The 14554-nt window shown below is 32.6% G+C and overlaps 1 protein-coding gene and 1 long non-coding RNA gene across 3 annotated transcripts in view; one reads left to right on the forward strand and one right to left on the reverse strand.

Annotated features, from left to right (window-relative positions):
- abca1a (ATP-binding cassette, sub-family A (ABC1), member 1A) overlaps positions 1–14554 on the forward strand; it is a 68096-nt gene that overhangs the window by 12881 nt on the left and 40661 nt on the right. Inside the window, exons 6-8 of the mRNA NM_001309465.1 lie at positions 1525–1646; positions 4274–4465; positions 12182–12271. Coding sequence (NP_001296394.1) covers positions 1525–1646; positions 4274–4465; positions 12182–12271 — 404 coding nt within the window. The remainder of the gene's footprint in view (positions 1–1524; positions 1647–4273; positions 4466–12181; positions 12272–14554) is intronic.
- On the reverse strand, positions 5926–8269 carry LOC137495824 (uncharacterized). 2 transcript variants are annotated; one of them, XR_011015819.2, is made up of 5 exons: positions 8175–8269; positions 7335–7451; positions 7204–7245; positions 6752–6882; positions 5926–6411 (listed from the first exon to the last, which is right to left on the reverse strand). It is a non-coding gene; the product is annotated as an uncharacterized lncRNA (long non-coding RNA). The 2 variants fall into 2 exon arrangements; XR_012382250.1 differs by lacking the exon at positions 6752–6882 and having other exon boundaries at positions 6279–6411.

Genomic DNA, 14554 nt, shown 5'->3' on the forward strand with positions numbered 1-14554 from the left:
AGCAAAGAGGTTGCTGGTTTGAGTCCCAGCTGGGCCAGTTGGCATTTCTGTGTGGAGTTCTTGTTCTCTCTGTGTTGGCGTGGGTTTCCTCCGGGTGCTCTGGTTTCCCTCACAGTCCTAAGACATGCACTATAGGTGAATTGGTTGAACTACATTGGCCGTAGTGTATGAGTGTATGTGTGAATGCGAGTGTATGGGTGTTTCCTAATAATGGGTTGTGGCTGAAAGGGTATCCACTGCATAAAGCATATGCTGGAATAGTTGGTGGTTCATTCTGCTGTGGCGACCCCTGATAAATAAGGGACTAAGCTGAAGGAATGAATAAATTATACTCTCTCTTACTAACTCTGTCTTTATATATGTGCTATTTATATATTTATGTGTGTGGGGGTAGCAGTGTATGAAGTACCAACATAATTTTTATGGGTGGCCTGATATTAAATATTAAATTATATTGTATTATATATATATATATATATATATATATATATATATATATATATATATATATATATATATATATATATATATATATATATATATATATATATATAAAAATATATATATATATATATATATATATATATATATATATATATATATATATATATATATATATATATATAAAGTTATATTATATTTAAAAAAGTAAAAATAACAATTAATATATTTAATATATAATAATATTAGATTTATAATATGTAATATAAATTATATTAAAATAATGCAATTATAAACTAATAAAAATTAATACTTTTATTCAGCTATGATGCATTAAATGGATCAAAAGTGAGCTCATATTTATATATATATATATAAATAATAAAACATATATTATATATATGTAGACTGTACATTTTATATATATATATATATATATATATATATATATATATATATATATATATATATATATTTTTTAATTTATATAATATATTTTATTATTTATATATATAATTATGAGCTTACTTTTGAGATATATATATATATATATATATATATATATATATATATATATATATATATATATATATATATATATATAATGTACAGTCTATCAAAATAAGTACAGTAAGTAATACAGTAAGTAACTGTAAAGTTTACAGTAAATTGTAACTATTAATTTACAGTGTAGTGTATATATTAGGAAACATCATCATTTATATAATGAATATTTATATGTGGTAATGCACAACATCATTTTAAACTTCCTTAAAAAATATATTAAGGAATGCAATAATGAACTGTATAAGAATACATTTATTTAGTTATGATGCATTAAATAGATCAAAAGTGAGCTATTGTGTAATATAAATAGTTAAATATAAAATCTAAGTTTTATCATGTCAGTAAATTAATATATAATTTATTATAAATCATATAAATATATAAATAATAAATATATATATATGTTTCAAACTACTTTTGTTCAGTTCAATATTTGATTAAATTCACTGTATGTTGTGTTGGGTTCTCATTTTCTCATAGTCTGTTAAAGTCTTAAAGGCTTCTCTTTTCTCCTAGGTTTCAAACTGAAGGATTTCCTCCATGATAATGAAACGCTGTCTGCCTTTCTGGAGAAAAATGCCACCCTGCCCAAGCATGCAGTGAGACAGATAGTGGAGGCCAACGTCAACTTGGAGAAGGTACGTCAACCGGGCCTCATTTAAAAGTCCTTCAGCCATCAAATCACTAAAGAAAAATCGCTAAATATTTTTAATATTTCCAGCACTATATACAGTTGAAGTCAGAATTATTAGCCCCCTTTGAGTTTTTTTTCTTTTTTCAATATTTCCCAAATGATGTTTAACAGAGCAAGGGAATTTTCACAGTATGTCTGATACCATTTTTTCTTCTGGGGAAAGTCTTATTTGTTTTATTTTGGCTAGAATAAAAACAGTTTTTAATTTTTAAAACACCATTTTAAGGTCTAAATTTAATTACCCCTTTAAACTATATATTTTTTGATAGTCTACAGAACAAACCATCATTATACCTAACCTGCCTAGTTAACCTAATTAACCCAGTTAAGCCTTTAAATGTCACTTTAAGCTGTATAGAAGTGTCTTGAAAAATATCTAGTCAAATATTATTTACTGTCATCATGGCAAAGATAAAATAATTTAAAAACTATTATATTTAGAAATGTGCTGAAACAATCTTCTCTCCATAAAAATTAGGGGAAAAAAAAACAGAAATTGGGGGAAAAAATAAATGGGGGGCAAATAATTCTGACTTCAGCTATGTATTTCAAAGGGGTATCTACTCTCATGTATGCTGAACATGGTGTTGTTTGTGCTGCCGGTGTCTTTAATTACCTTCCCATACATAAACGCAGCATAATATACCTTACACCCCGTCTGGCGCAGTCATTACATGGCCGTCTGCAGTTTATCTTGGGTAATACACGGCTGTGCCTCGCACAGATATGAGGCGATCTGTTTTTCGAAGGCTCTCACTTGCAGATGACCTTGTTCAGAGGACACCATCAGATGCTGGATACGGTGGGTCTCGTGCACAGCTGTACTGAGAGAGCCATGCACGTGTGCCTCTAGAGGAGGAAGGAGGAGGGGCTTGAGAGTGGGGGGGGTCACATGACTGCATAGCCACGCCCACATGAGAGTTTCTGAAATACTGAGACAAATTCTCACACCTCAAGTGCTGGAGAATACAGGATTTAACTTGATGAAAATAGGGCACCATTTAATTCTACGCCTACAGTGTTCAGCATAAATGAGTACGCCCCTCACAGATCTCTCTTTTAAATTAATATAATATATAGGATGCTTTACAGTAATATATTTTTTCACATACATTAGATTAGTCAGTACCAAAGCCAAAACTGCAATTAATCTTAGAAAAAACAATTACGATCACAGTCCAAACATTAGCACATTTAAATTGATCTGATTGGGAAAAATGTGAAATAAAATTTTAATAAACAGGAAAAATCAAGATAAACATAAGTTGAGGAGCATAGATTGTTTTAATTAAAAAATATACACATACATCACAGTATAACTGTTTTAATTGGAGTTTGGATCAAATAAAATGTGCTTTGTTGATTTCTGAAAGAGAGTGTGCTTGTATATAAGCCAGTATGTACATATAGGAAACTGAAGCAGTTGTGTGAAGTCATATCTTAAGAGTTTCCCAGATTAGCCTTTAGTCATCGTCTGAGCACATCCTGTTCTTAATGACTGACTGTTTAAAGTGCTTCTGAAAGTGCGAGAGAGAGCTGATTACTATCACCATACCTCCAAAAAAGGCTTCTGTCTGCTGGACAGCCCCTGTCTTTTGTCTGTCTGTTGGGTAGAGTTTCTCCATCGCCTCTTTCACTAAAGAAAGAGTGTGTAATTACGTGTTCACTCTGTATGGGCGAAAAGTATCATTTAAATCTCTCAACCAAACAGGGGAATTTAAAATAAAAAATAAAATAAAATAAAATAAAATAAAATAGAAATGAAATTAAATTAAATGTAATAAAATAAAAATAATCTGGTTTGTTCTGCTATTACTAACATAGTTCAACGGTGTTTGCAAAATCCATAATTCCAACAAACATTTACAAACAGCACTGCAAAAAAGAAGACAAAGAGAAGTTTGTGATGATGAAGGACTGCATGAAAATGATAGACACATTTAAAAATATTATGGGTTGTTTTAACCCAACGTTGGGTCAGTATTTAGTAAATTTTATATATTTATTTGTTTGTTATTAAAATGAAACTGATATTTTGGCTTGGGAGTGTCTAAGGTCCCCCCCACAATGCCACCTTCTCGTCATTTTTCCTTCTGAACATTGCTTGCTTCATTAAGGAGCTGTTATGTGTACAACTTTTACTAGATGGCGGTCACAAAAGCGAAGGCGCCAAAATGGAAAGATGCACACCCATCATGGTCGTTCTGCTTATTTATTTTTTGGTATGATTGCATTCATATCAGAAGTGAACGATACCAGAGTTCATGTGAACCGTACCCCAGCCCACCTCTTTCTGGTGGACTTGGGTACAGAGTTCAGAAGACAGCGTTTACACTAACTAAACAGACCAAACTCAAACAAACCCGGGTGCGGACCAACAGTGCTAGTGTAAAACACCCTCAGACACAGGCTGCAAAGTCTCCACCTTCTTCTGGAAGTATCTATATTTATAGGATCTCTAGTAATCTTGGCTTTAAATGCAAAGACATGTTCTGTGTGAATGGCAACTATGATGATCCAATTACAAAGAGTTTGATTATCGATTTTCCACTGCTCTTCTGTGATCCGCAGGTGCTTATTAAAGGATTCGGCGTTCATCTTACAGACCTGTGCAATTCCACGTCTCTGGAAGAGTTTGTGACTATAGCCGATAAAGACGTGTCTCAACTGACGCAAAACATCATCTGCCAGTCGCCCGCTGATTGGCTGAACAACGCAGAGCAACACTTCCTGTCCAACCTGGACTTCCTGAAGCCCATTCGGGTGAGTAGAGACAGACGTTTATCTAACCATGTTCCTGGAAAACCTGGAAAAGTCATGGAATATTGACAAGGCATTTTCCAGGCCTGGAAGAGCTTTGGAAGTATAAATAAACCCAAATTGTTTTGGAAATGACATGGAAATATCCATGTATTTGAATATATTTTAGATGATAATATTGGGTACAATTTAAATACAATTGGTGGGTTCGTCTCTTCACCTGATGTACTCTGTATGTATGGAGTAAAAATAGGAACTCTAAGTTTCAGCTTCGCCTCTCTTTCATCACTTTCACCGTAATTTATAAAACATTTTGCATGTCATGTCCAGGAACAATCTCTAAATTACAGAGGTAAGATACTGTGGGTGCTAAAGGCTCATTTGTACTATTATACAAACACAAGCCAGAATTTCTAAATTGTTCACACAGACAGCAAGATACTTACTAAAAAACTATTTTACAGATAAATACATAGACTTTCCCATATTTTTTGATATGTTGTGATAAATTTGAACCTGCATTTTGTCTTATTTACCACGTGCATGTGTAACGGATGCTCTAGCAACAGACACTAGAGGCCATGGTCTTTAGCCTCCTTGTTAGAGCAACCGACTCCCATGCTGCAGGTCGCCGGTTCGATCCCAGCTCGGAGCGGGTTGGGTGGTGTAGGACCGGCAGGGTTATACACTGTTAGACATTTCAAAGGGTTTTTACAGTAACTTACTGGCAACACTGTTGCCAGTAAGTTACTGTATTTTAGATTTACAGTATACAACTGTAAATCCGTTTACAGCATGTTACCGTAGTGTCTGAAAATGGTTAACTACTGTAAAAACCTAAGTTAACAGTTAGCTACTGTAAACCTTTTAATTTTGTCCTAAATATTTTATAATATAATTTTATTAATATTATTTTAATACTATAGACCTAAAAAAGACACAATTACAAAATATTAACAAAATAAACACTCTTTATTTAAAACATTGGAGATGCTTAAAACAAGCTTAAAAATGTGTAAAAACATTACATTTCAATCATTCAAAATATTTTATTTTAAGAAAAAAAAAACATTGAAAATGACAAAGCACATTAACATACATGTACAAAACTAATTTAAGTGTCTGACCTGCATATTGTTGAGAAAAAAACCCAATTGTACTATGTACTACTGACATTAAACCAGACACAATTACAAAATATTCCATTCTTTAAAACATTAATAATGCTTAAAGCATTTAAGGAAAATGTGTTAAAATTACATTAAGCAATAAAATCAACACATTAAAAATAAATAAATCACACAAAGCACTAGAACATACATGTACAATAAAAATTTAAACTTCTGAATTGCATATTGTTGGAAAAATAAATATTTGTAACTATTAGCCGACTCAGAAACAACCCAACTTTAAAATATTACTAATTCTGGTGTCAAATGCTCAACAAGGTCTGAATTCACATGTTCAAATGCAATTCATCTTTATTTCTATTGCACTTTTACAATGTAGATCAATGATGTCAAAGCAGCTTAACATAGAAGTTCTTGTAAATTGAAGCTGCTTCAGTCCAGTTTTCAGAATTGAAGCAGTAAATGTCACTGCTGAAAGTCCAAACACTGAAGAGCAAATCCACCGATCCACCAATCGTAGCCAAGTGATCCAGTGGCGACAGTGGCATGGAACAAACTTCACCAACTGACGAAAGTGTAGAATAAAATCCCTTGAGAGATACCAGGCTCAGTTGGGCACGACCAGTTCTCCTCTAGCCAAACTTGTGCAAGGCCGCAGTCTAGGCACCAGAGGCTTGAAAGTTCACCAGCGGGTGGTCAGGCTGGCCCATTGGATCAATGCGGAAACTCATTGATCACGTGTGTCTTTTAGGATTCACTCCTCCATGACCACCACAGCATCTGGTCAGGATTTGGCCCAGTCCAGGATTATGAAGAACTCTGGATAAGGACAAACAGACTAACATAAGCATAGAAGAAGCTTGTTTAAAAAAAATAAATCATATACTGGTTAATTATTTTGAAGCATGGCAGCTAGGTTGGGGTAGTTTTCAGCTGGTACTGAGCAACTGGCTCCTGCTCATAACCTGCTCACTACCATGTTTAAAAGATAACTAACCAGAATGTCCTGTTTATTTTTTTCCCTAACAAGGTTTTACAAAAACATTGTAGCATTTGTGATGGGTTGATTCACTGCAGGACAGATTAGACTATTTGTTTTATGTATTCCTAATAAACTAAAACTGACTGAATACTGATAAAACTATTGAGAGTGTCTCACCTAATCCAAGTTCTCAGTTAGCTGGTGAAAGAATGATAACACACTGTTGTTCATGGTTGTTATTCTCTTCAGTACTTCTCCTGCTATCTTCTGGCTCACTCTGGTTGTTGCTGTGCATTTTGTTTCATCTTCTGGAATTATTTATACAAAAAATTGTATTATTTTATTTATTACAAAATATTTAGGCAACATGAAATGGGGAAAAAGACATTTAATACATAGACAAATGCATGTATCCCAATACTAATTATTGTATTTTGAAATGTCTGACCCATGACAGACCTCAATCTGCTCAAAAATATTATAAACAAAGATGAAAAAAAAAACTACTAAATGGTTTAATAAAAAAGGGAAAACGATTTTTTTATTTAGATAGCAACTAAACATGTGACACATTTTGTATTAAAAGTAACGTTAATATATTGAGAAACAAATAGATGTACAGTACTTACTGTTGTATGAGGTCCAGTTTGCACAGGCAGGCTCCCAGTATTCTATATTGAGACCATAAAAAAGCCAAAAATACAGATAAGAATACCATGCTACAATCCACAACCTCCACACAACTTTTTTTATTGTTTACCTTGGTTGCTTACTGGTCTTGCTTATTTTTTAAGCATAAGGCTGTGCTGATCAAGATGTTCCTCTGAAATGCTGTTTGTTTCTTCAGACAAAACCTGCTGCTGTGCCAGTGCCATATCTAAACAGAAAAAAATATAATGGTAACAATTATGTTAAACCAAATGTCAAGAGTTGTGATAAAAAAATAATTAGCAAACAATAAATAGCAAAAAGGTGGTTATTAGCATAATGCATAGAGGTAAAATTGGTTTTATATTAGCAGATTCAGACTTCCCCCTTAATAATTTAATTTCATAAAAGTATTATTTGCAAACTCTAAATAGCGAAATCATTTTAACAGCTAATGACTATCAAAGTACAACATGCTCACGGTCAAATAAACAGTGTTAATGTTGATTTCAAGTCATACTGGCATGCTAATTCTGATCGAATATTCAAAGTAACATGGTAAACAGTATAGAGTCTTCTAAATGAACGAATGTGCGAATATAAAACCAACTTTACCTCTATGCATATTGTAACGTTAGATAGATTTACGTTAACGTTCTTATAGGTTAACTTACGTCGCGATGTTATTTTCTCAAGCTAACGTTATAAGTTACTCTAAACCAGAGAAAAATAAGTTCACAACATCTAATATATATAATATAAATCAATATAAGTTAAACGTTGCACGTTAAAATGAGTTTGAGTCCAATTCAGTCTAACTTAGCTCAGTTTAGCTAACAGTTAACATTACCATTTTAAGATCGCTTCAGCCAATGTTGCCGAGCAAACAAATGCTAATAGAGGTGCTCAAATCAATGTCGAGTGTTGTCAGCACAGACAGACGCGCTTTTACCTGGATTATTTGTTGGTCTTTCATTCATATTCTTCTGGGGGAAAACACTCTCTGCCGGACCGTTGTCTCGTGCTAAGTGTCCTCCAAAACTGTCTGCATATCTCTGGTTCCCTCCTAAACCAAAACCCGCTGCAACACCGGTTCCTATGTAAATAAATAAAAAGATATGACGAGAACAATGGCTAATAGTCATAAACAGTCTTATTTAAAGTAATAGTAGTGTTAATGTAATAAATTAAATAAAGGTAATATCTTAATAGATGATATATTTCTCAAATGGGCGAAATAACGCCAAGCCAGAGAAAATAATAATAGCCAACTTTATACTTTACTTTGTTCTATTCTCGTCCACAAAACATTCTGTAAAATGAAACACTGCCTCAGCTTACCAGAGTAAAGTTTGTTAAATCCAGTATGTTCTTCATAATAAATTGTACTAATAAATTGTCCTCCAGAATTGCTCCAGGGTCCTCAGGCAAAATGTGGTGCAGAGTAGTCGAATCGCCGCAAGGTGGCGTTGAAGCAGTTGTGGAAAATACAGTATAATACACGAATTTTTACAAATACAGTACATCGCTGTATATGTTGTTCAACGTCACACTAAATTCCCATAATGCAACGGTAAATACAGTTATTTACCGTAAAAGGAATTTGCAGTATTACACTGGGTGAAATACAGTAAATAACTGTGTAATTTACAGAAATGTCTAACAGTGTACACATAGACATGAAAAATGAATACAGTGTGGAAAATAAGTATTGAAAATGCTGTCATTTTTCTCAGAAAACATATTTTCTAAAGGTGTCGTTTATAAAGGTGTCGTTGTTGTTTTTCACGGAAACAACCAAACAAATCCATATATGCAAAGAAAACAGTCGAATTAGTTTACAAATGAAGTCATGCAATATAAAATGGAATGACACAAAGAAAATGGTATAGAACACACGAAGAAAGGGAGGTGTAGAAAGGCAGTGAAAGTCAGGACAGCAGCTGAAATTTCTCAGTAGTTCTTCAGCAACGCTCTGCCCATCCTCATTGTAAATGTATATCAGCTGCTTCAGTCCAACATCTAAATTAGCAAGAGGATACAGATGAAACCAGGGTAGACATTTCAGCAAGACAGTGAACTAAAACACAGCCAAGGAAACTCTTAGATGCTTTCAGAGGAAGAAAATAAAGCTGTGGAATGGCCCAGCCAATCACCTGACACCAATCCAATAGAGATTACTAAATAAAGCTCAGATTTGATATACAACAGAACCATCAAGATGGTGACACTTTGTTCAAGTCTGTGAAACAATGTTTGGGTTTTTACCAAAATCTGGTTCAATCCTACGTCAACCGCTCCTTCAGAAATATTATTCCCAGGAAAAAACTTGACGTATTCAATACTTATTGGAAGTCCTGAAAGTTTAGAAGTAAAAACGTGTATGAACCCTGATGTAACAAATCCCTTTCATAAGCCTCGTTTTAGTTGCTTAATTTGAATTCGAAAGTTTTCAAAAGTTAATGACTGCTTAAATTAAAGTGTTTTATGTCTCATATATTCCACATAAAAACTCGCTCGCTGGACGACAGTAAACGCAAGAACTCACTTGTTCAATAAACCAATTACACACAAACTAGGACAAGTGTATGTTTTCGATGTAATGGACCCAGTGAACTTTGTCCAATCTGTCCAAGCTTAACAGCATTACATTGTGGTCACATAATGGTCACTTTTACATAATCTGTTTGTGTAAATCAGAACAATTATTGCAGCATATTTGTGCATGAAAAGCAAGCGTTCGGCCAAAAGAGTCGCATATTGATGTCTTTGTATATGTTCGCTTTTGACTCAATGTTTTCTTTGTTTTTGAGTAATGGGATTTCAAGATGCCAGGTCGCTGCTATCTTTGCACAGCAATTCAGTTACGCAAGCACGAGGACAATGAACTCTTTGACATATTTTTCTTCTAAATCACAACGGTATATGCCAGGGTTGCAATATGCGGCTCGCACACTAATTTACATTGACCTACATTACTAAAAACTCCAGACCTGAGACATGCTTTATGCATCTTAATATTAGTGACTTCTATTTTGAAGTGATTTTTACTCTAATCATTTTGTTATTTCCTTAGTTTTGATATTAGAAATAGATATTGGGGTATTTTTGGGTTACATTTTATTTCATTTTAAATTGTTGTCTTTATGTGTAAGACCCTATATCCATTCATTTATTTATTAATTTTCCCTCAGCTTAGTCCCTTTATTCATCAGGGGTCTCCACAGCGCAATGAACCGCCAACTATTCTAGCATATGTTTTACACAACGGATGCCCTTTCAGCTGCAACCCAGTGCTGGGAAACACCCATACACACTCATTCAAACACACACTCATACATTACAGCCAATTTAGTTTATTCAGTTCACCTATAGCGCATGTGTTTGGACTGTAGGGGTAACCGGAGCACCCGGAGGAAACCAACACATGCCCTATAGCCATATTTTCTGTTATACCTGTAAAATATATACCTGTAAATCTGTAAAAAGCATATTTTTATGTTATTTAGATGGTTATTTAATGACAAATATGGCTATTATAAGTATGTTTAGCTACATCTGAAGATAAATATGTTACACTGAATGATAATGAAATATTAGTTCATCCATATTTTGGTGTCAACAAAGTATATTAAACACTTTACTTGCATTAATATGATTTCTGTGTATGTAAAATATCACTTTTATAAACTTGATTTGATGCAGACACTAAAATTGGATGTCATTAATGCTTATTGCATTATTTTATGATTGGTTTATTTTAATGCATTTGTTTTTTCTTTATGTCAGTATTTTCTTTAGCATGAGAAAAAGCAACTTGTAATGAACGTTGCTTCATCATGTCTTAAAACTGAATGTGTTTTCACATTGGCTGTCAAAATAATATACTTTTGATATTATATTATATTATAATTTTAACATCTAACAGTTAATTTTATATTTTAACTTCAACCTGTGTAACTAAAAACGTTTCTGCACTCTTAGAAATAAAGTTGCAAAAGCTGCCACAGGGGTGACACCTTTTCAAAAGCTACACTTTTGTGCTTTATAGGTATTAATATAGGTCAAGTCAATGTCTATTTATAAAGTGCTTTTTAAAAACAACAAGTGCCTACCAAAGTGCTGTACACACATGCACCATATAAAACAAAGGACAAATACAACAGACACAAGACTCTCATATAGTATTAAAAACCAAAGAGTAAAAAGGATTGTGACCTGTCTAACATGGAGAGACAAATTATTACAAAATTTAAAGGCAATCACTGCAAAGGCACGGCCCCACTTTGTGCATGGAACAGCCAAAAACAACTCATCAGCACATTTAAGTGCCCTTGATAGAGTGTACAATTGAATTAACACAGAAAGGTATCTTATTTTAGGGATTTAACCAGTACAAATAGAGTACAATATGGGCTCTTTGGGTACTATCATGTACCTCTGTTACACTTTAGTATAATCGTCCATTAGTTAATGTTAGTTATAATCTTATAAAGCATTTATTATTATTATTATTATTATTATTATTATTATTATTATTATTATTATAGTTCAATGCATTATTAAAATCTAAAGTTGTGCATGTTAACCTTAGTTAATGCACTGTGAGTTCATTTAAACTAATATTATTGAACTTTATTAGCAATAACTAACATGAATAAATGCTATAATAAATGTATTACTAATCGTTTGTTCATATTAGTAAACACATTACCTAATGAACCAATATTTTAAAGTGTTTCCTAACTCTAAGTTACCAATACGGACAATTAAAGTACGAACGTGGACACAGCTTTTATACCTTTATTTCTAGTGTACCATATTTTTTTTTACATTGAAGCTCTAGCAACCACTAATGTAGGTTGATTGATTTATTTTTGTGCAGTTTTTACTCTAAAATCTGTACAATTTGTTTGGCTAATATTGTGTTGTTTTTTTGCATATGTTTTGGCCGTGCAGAAAGATGTCAAGTCAGACCCAAAGATCATCAAAGATGTGTCCATTGCTACAGACAGTCTGCTGGAGAGTCTGGGGGCTTTGGCAGTGGAGGTGAGTACACCGAAAATATCTCAAAGCAGACACCAGAGCGGATGGTTTATCTCACACCCCCAGCTTCATAAAGACTCTTATCCCGTATTAGACCGGTGGGCCTGGATTAGTCCCAAAAACAGATTAAAAATAACTAAAAACCCTGATAAATGGCTAGCAACACAGAGTAGAGCAAGAGATTGTGAAATATAAAATGTACACTTTATATTTTAATGGACGTACTGTAGAAATTGGGCATAGTTACATGTCAGAACCTAAATATTCCTAATCAGTTTTTTTTTGTATTAAAATTTGCTTGGTATTTTGTTCAACTACTTCTAAAGAATGCACTTATCGTTGTTTCTGTTGATTTTAACACAATATCAGTAAATATTATTTATTAAAACTGACCAAATAAACACTGTAACAGACACATTACCCAGCATTTATTAATTTGGTTTTTGATGCACGTCAGTTAATGACTACTTAAAGGAATAGTTCTCCCAAAATTAAAATTCTGTCGTTATTTACTAATCCTTCACTTGTTCAAAACCTGTTTAAACAAGTTGAAATGTTTTTCTATTAAATTTGAATGACACTTTTTATCCCAACAGTTGGGTTTGTACAATTTGAGCCAACATTAGGTTACAATAACCCTCCTTTTATTTAGAGTGTATCTTCTTTTGTGTTCAACAGATAAAAGAAAGTGTCTTCTGAAGAATGCTGGAAACCTGCAACCATTTACTTCCATATTAGGAAAAAACAAATATAATGGATGTCAATGGTTAAAGGCTTCTAACATTATTCAAAACATCTTCTTTTGTGTTCAACAGTAGAAAGAAAGTGTAGGGTGAGTAAATTAGTAAATTTTGGTTGAACTATCCCTTTAAATGTAAAGTAACACCAATAGAACTGATAATACACAATGTAATATTTCACGATTTGCATTGAAACAAATGATTCTGGCTAATCTTTCAGAGCCAAACCAGCATTCTAAACCACGTATCTGGTACTTGACATTTTAGCTGCCCAGCTCTCAAGCACATGGTGTCTGGCGTCCAGAAACTAAACCTGCGTGTTAATGGAGTTTGTCCCATCACAAGACTGACACATCCAAAAAAAAGTGCTCTGCAAATGTGACCTAACTTGCCTTCAGAAGTGCAGCAAAAAAACTATTTTTTCTCTTTTATTTTGTCTTCATTCACACTGGCCGTTTGTTCATTATTTGCGAGTCTTTTTTCAGACAGGCAAACACTGTAAAAAAAATATCTGTAAAATTTACAGTAAAAAAAACAGCAGCTGTAGTTTCCAGAATGTTACAGTAAAAATATCTGTAAGAAAATTTACCATTAAAATTGTGATAGAAACTGTAAAAGTTAACTACCATATTTCATTTATTTATAATATTATACACTGTAAAAAAAAAAAAAGAAAAGTAAAATTAACAGTAAAAACAGTATCTCTGGTTGCCGGAACTTTACTGTTAAAATGCGGTAGAAACTGTAAAAGAATATTCTACATTTTACAGTAAACTACCATATTTCATTAAATTATTGTAAAAAAAAACCATATAAATTCACAGTAAATATTAAAATATGGTAAAAAACATAAAATAATTTTCAAAATTGTAAAGTAAACTACCGTATTTCTTTCATTTATAGATTTTTTTAAAAATTGACAGTAAAAAAAAACAGCAGCTCTGGTTGCCAAAACTTTGCTGGTAAAATATGGTAAAGTTCAATTAACAGTAAAAACAGCATCTGTGGTTACCAAAACTTTATTTTTAAAATGTGGTAGAAACCATAAAAGAATATTCTACATTTTACGGTAAACTACTGTATTTCATTTATTTATAGTAAAAAAACAGTCCATAAAAATTTACAATGAAAAACAGCAGCTATGGGGTTGTTGTATGTAATAAATATATGTAATAAAACCATAAAATAACTTTCAAAATTTTACAGTAAACTATCGTATTTTATTTATTCATAGTATTATTCACTGTAAAAGATGATCCATAAAAATATACAGTACAAAACAGCAGCTATGAGGTTGTCGCAACTTTACCGTTAAAAATATGGTAAAAGCTTTAAAGAATAGCTTTTAAGATTTTACAATAAACTACTGTAATTTAATAATTTATAGTGAATCAAAACAGCAACTGTGTTTACCACAACTTTATCATTAAAAATATGATAAAAAATAAATAAATTTACTATATTTTAAAGTAAATGACCATTTTCATTAATTTATAGCATTAATTCACTGTAAAAGACAATCCGTAAAATTGACAGTAATAAATGG

This window comes from Danio rerio, chromosome 1 (genome assembly GCF_049306965.1).
Source record: "Danio rerio strain Tuebingen ecotype United States chromosome 1, GRCz12tu, whole genome shotgun sequence".
NCBI classification, from domain to species: domain Eukaryota; kingdom Metazoa; phylum Chordata; class Actinopteri; order Cypriniformes; family Danionidae; genus Danio; species Danio rerio.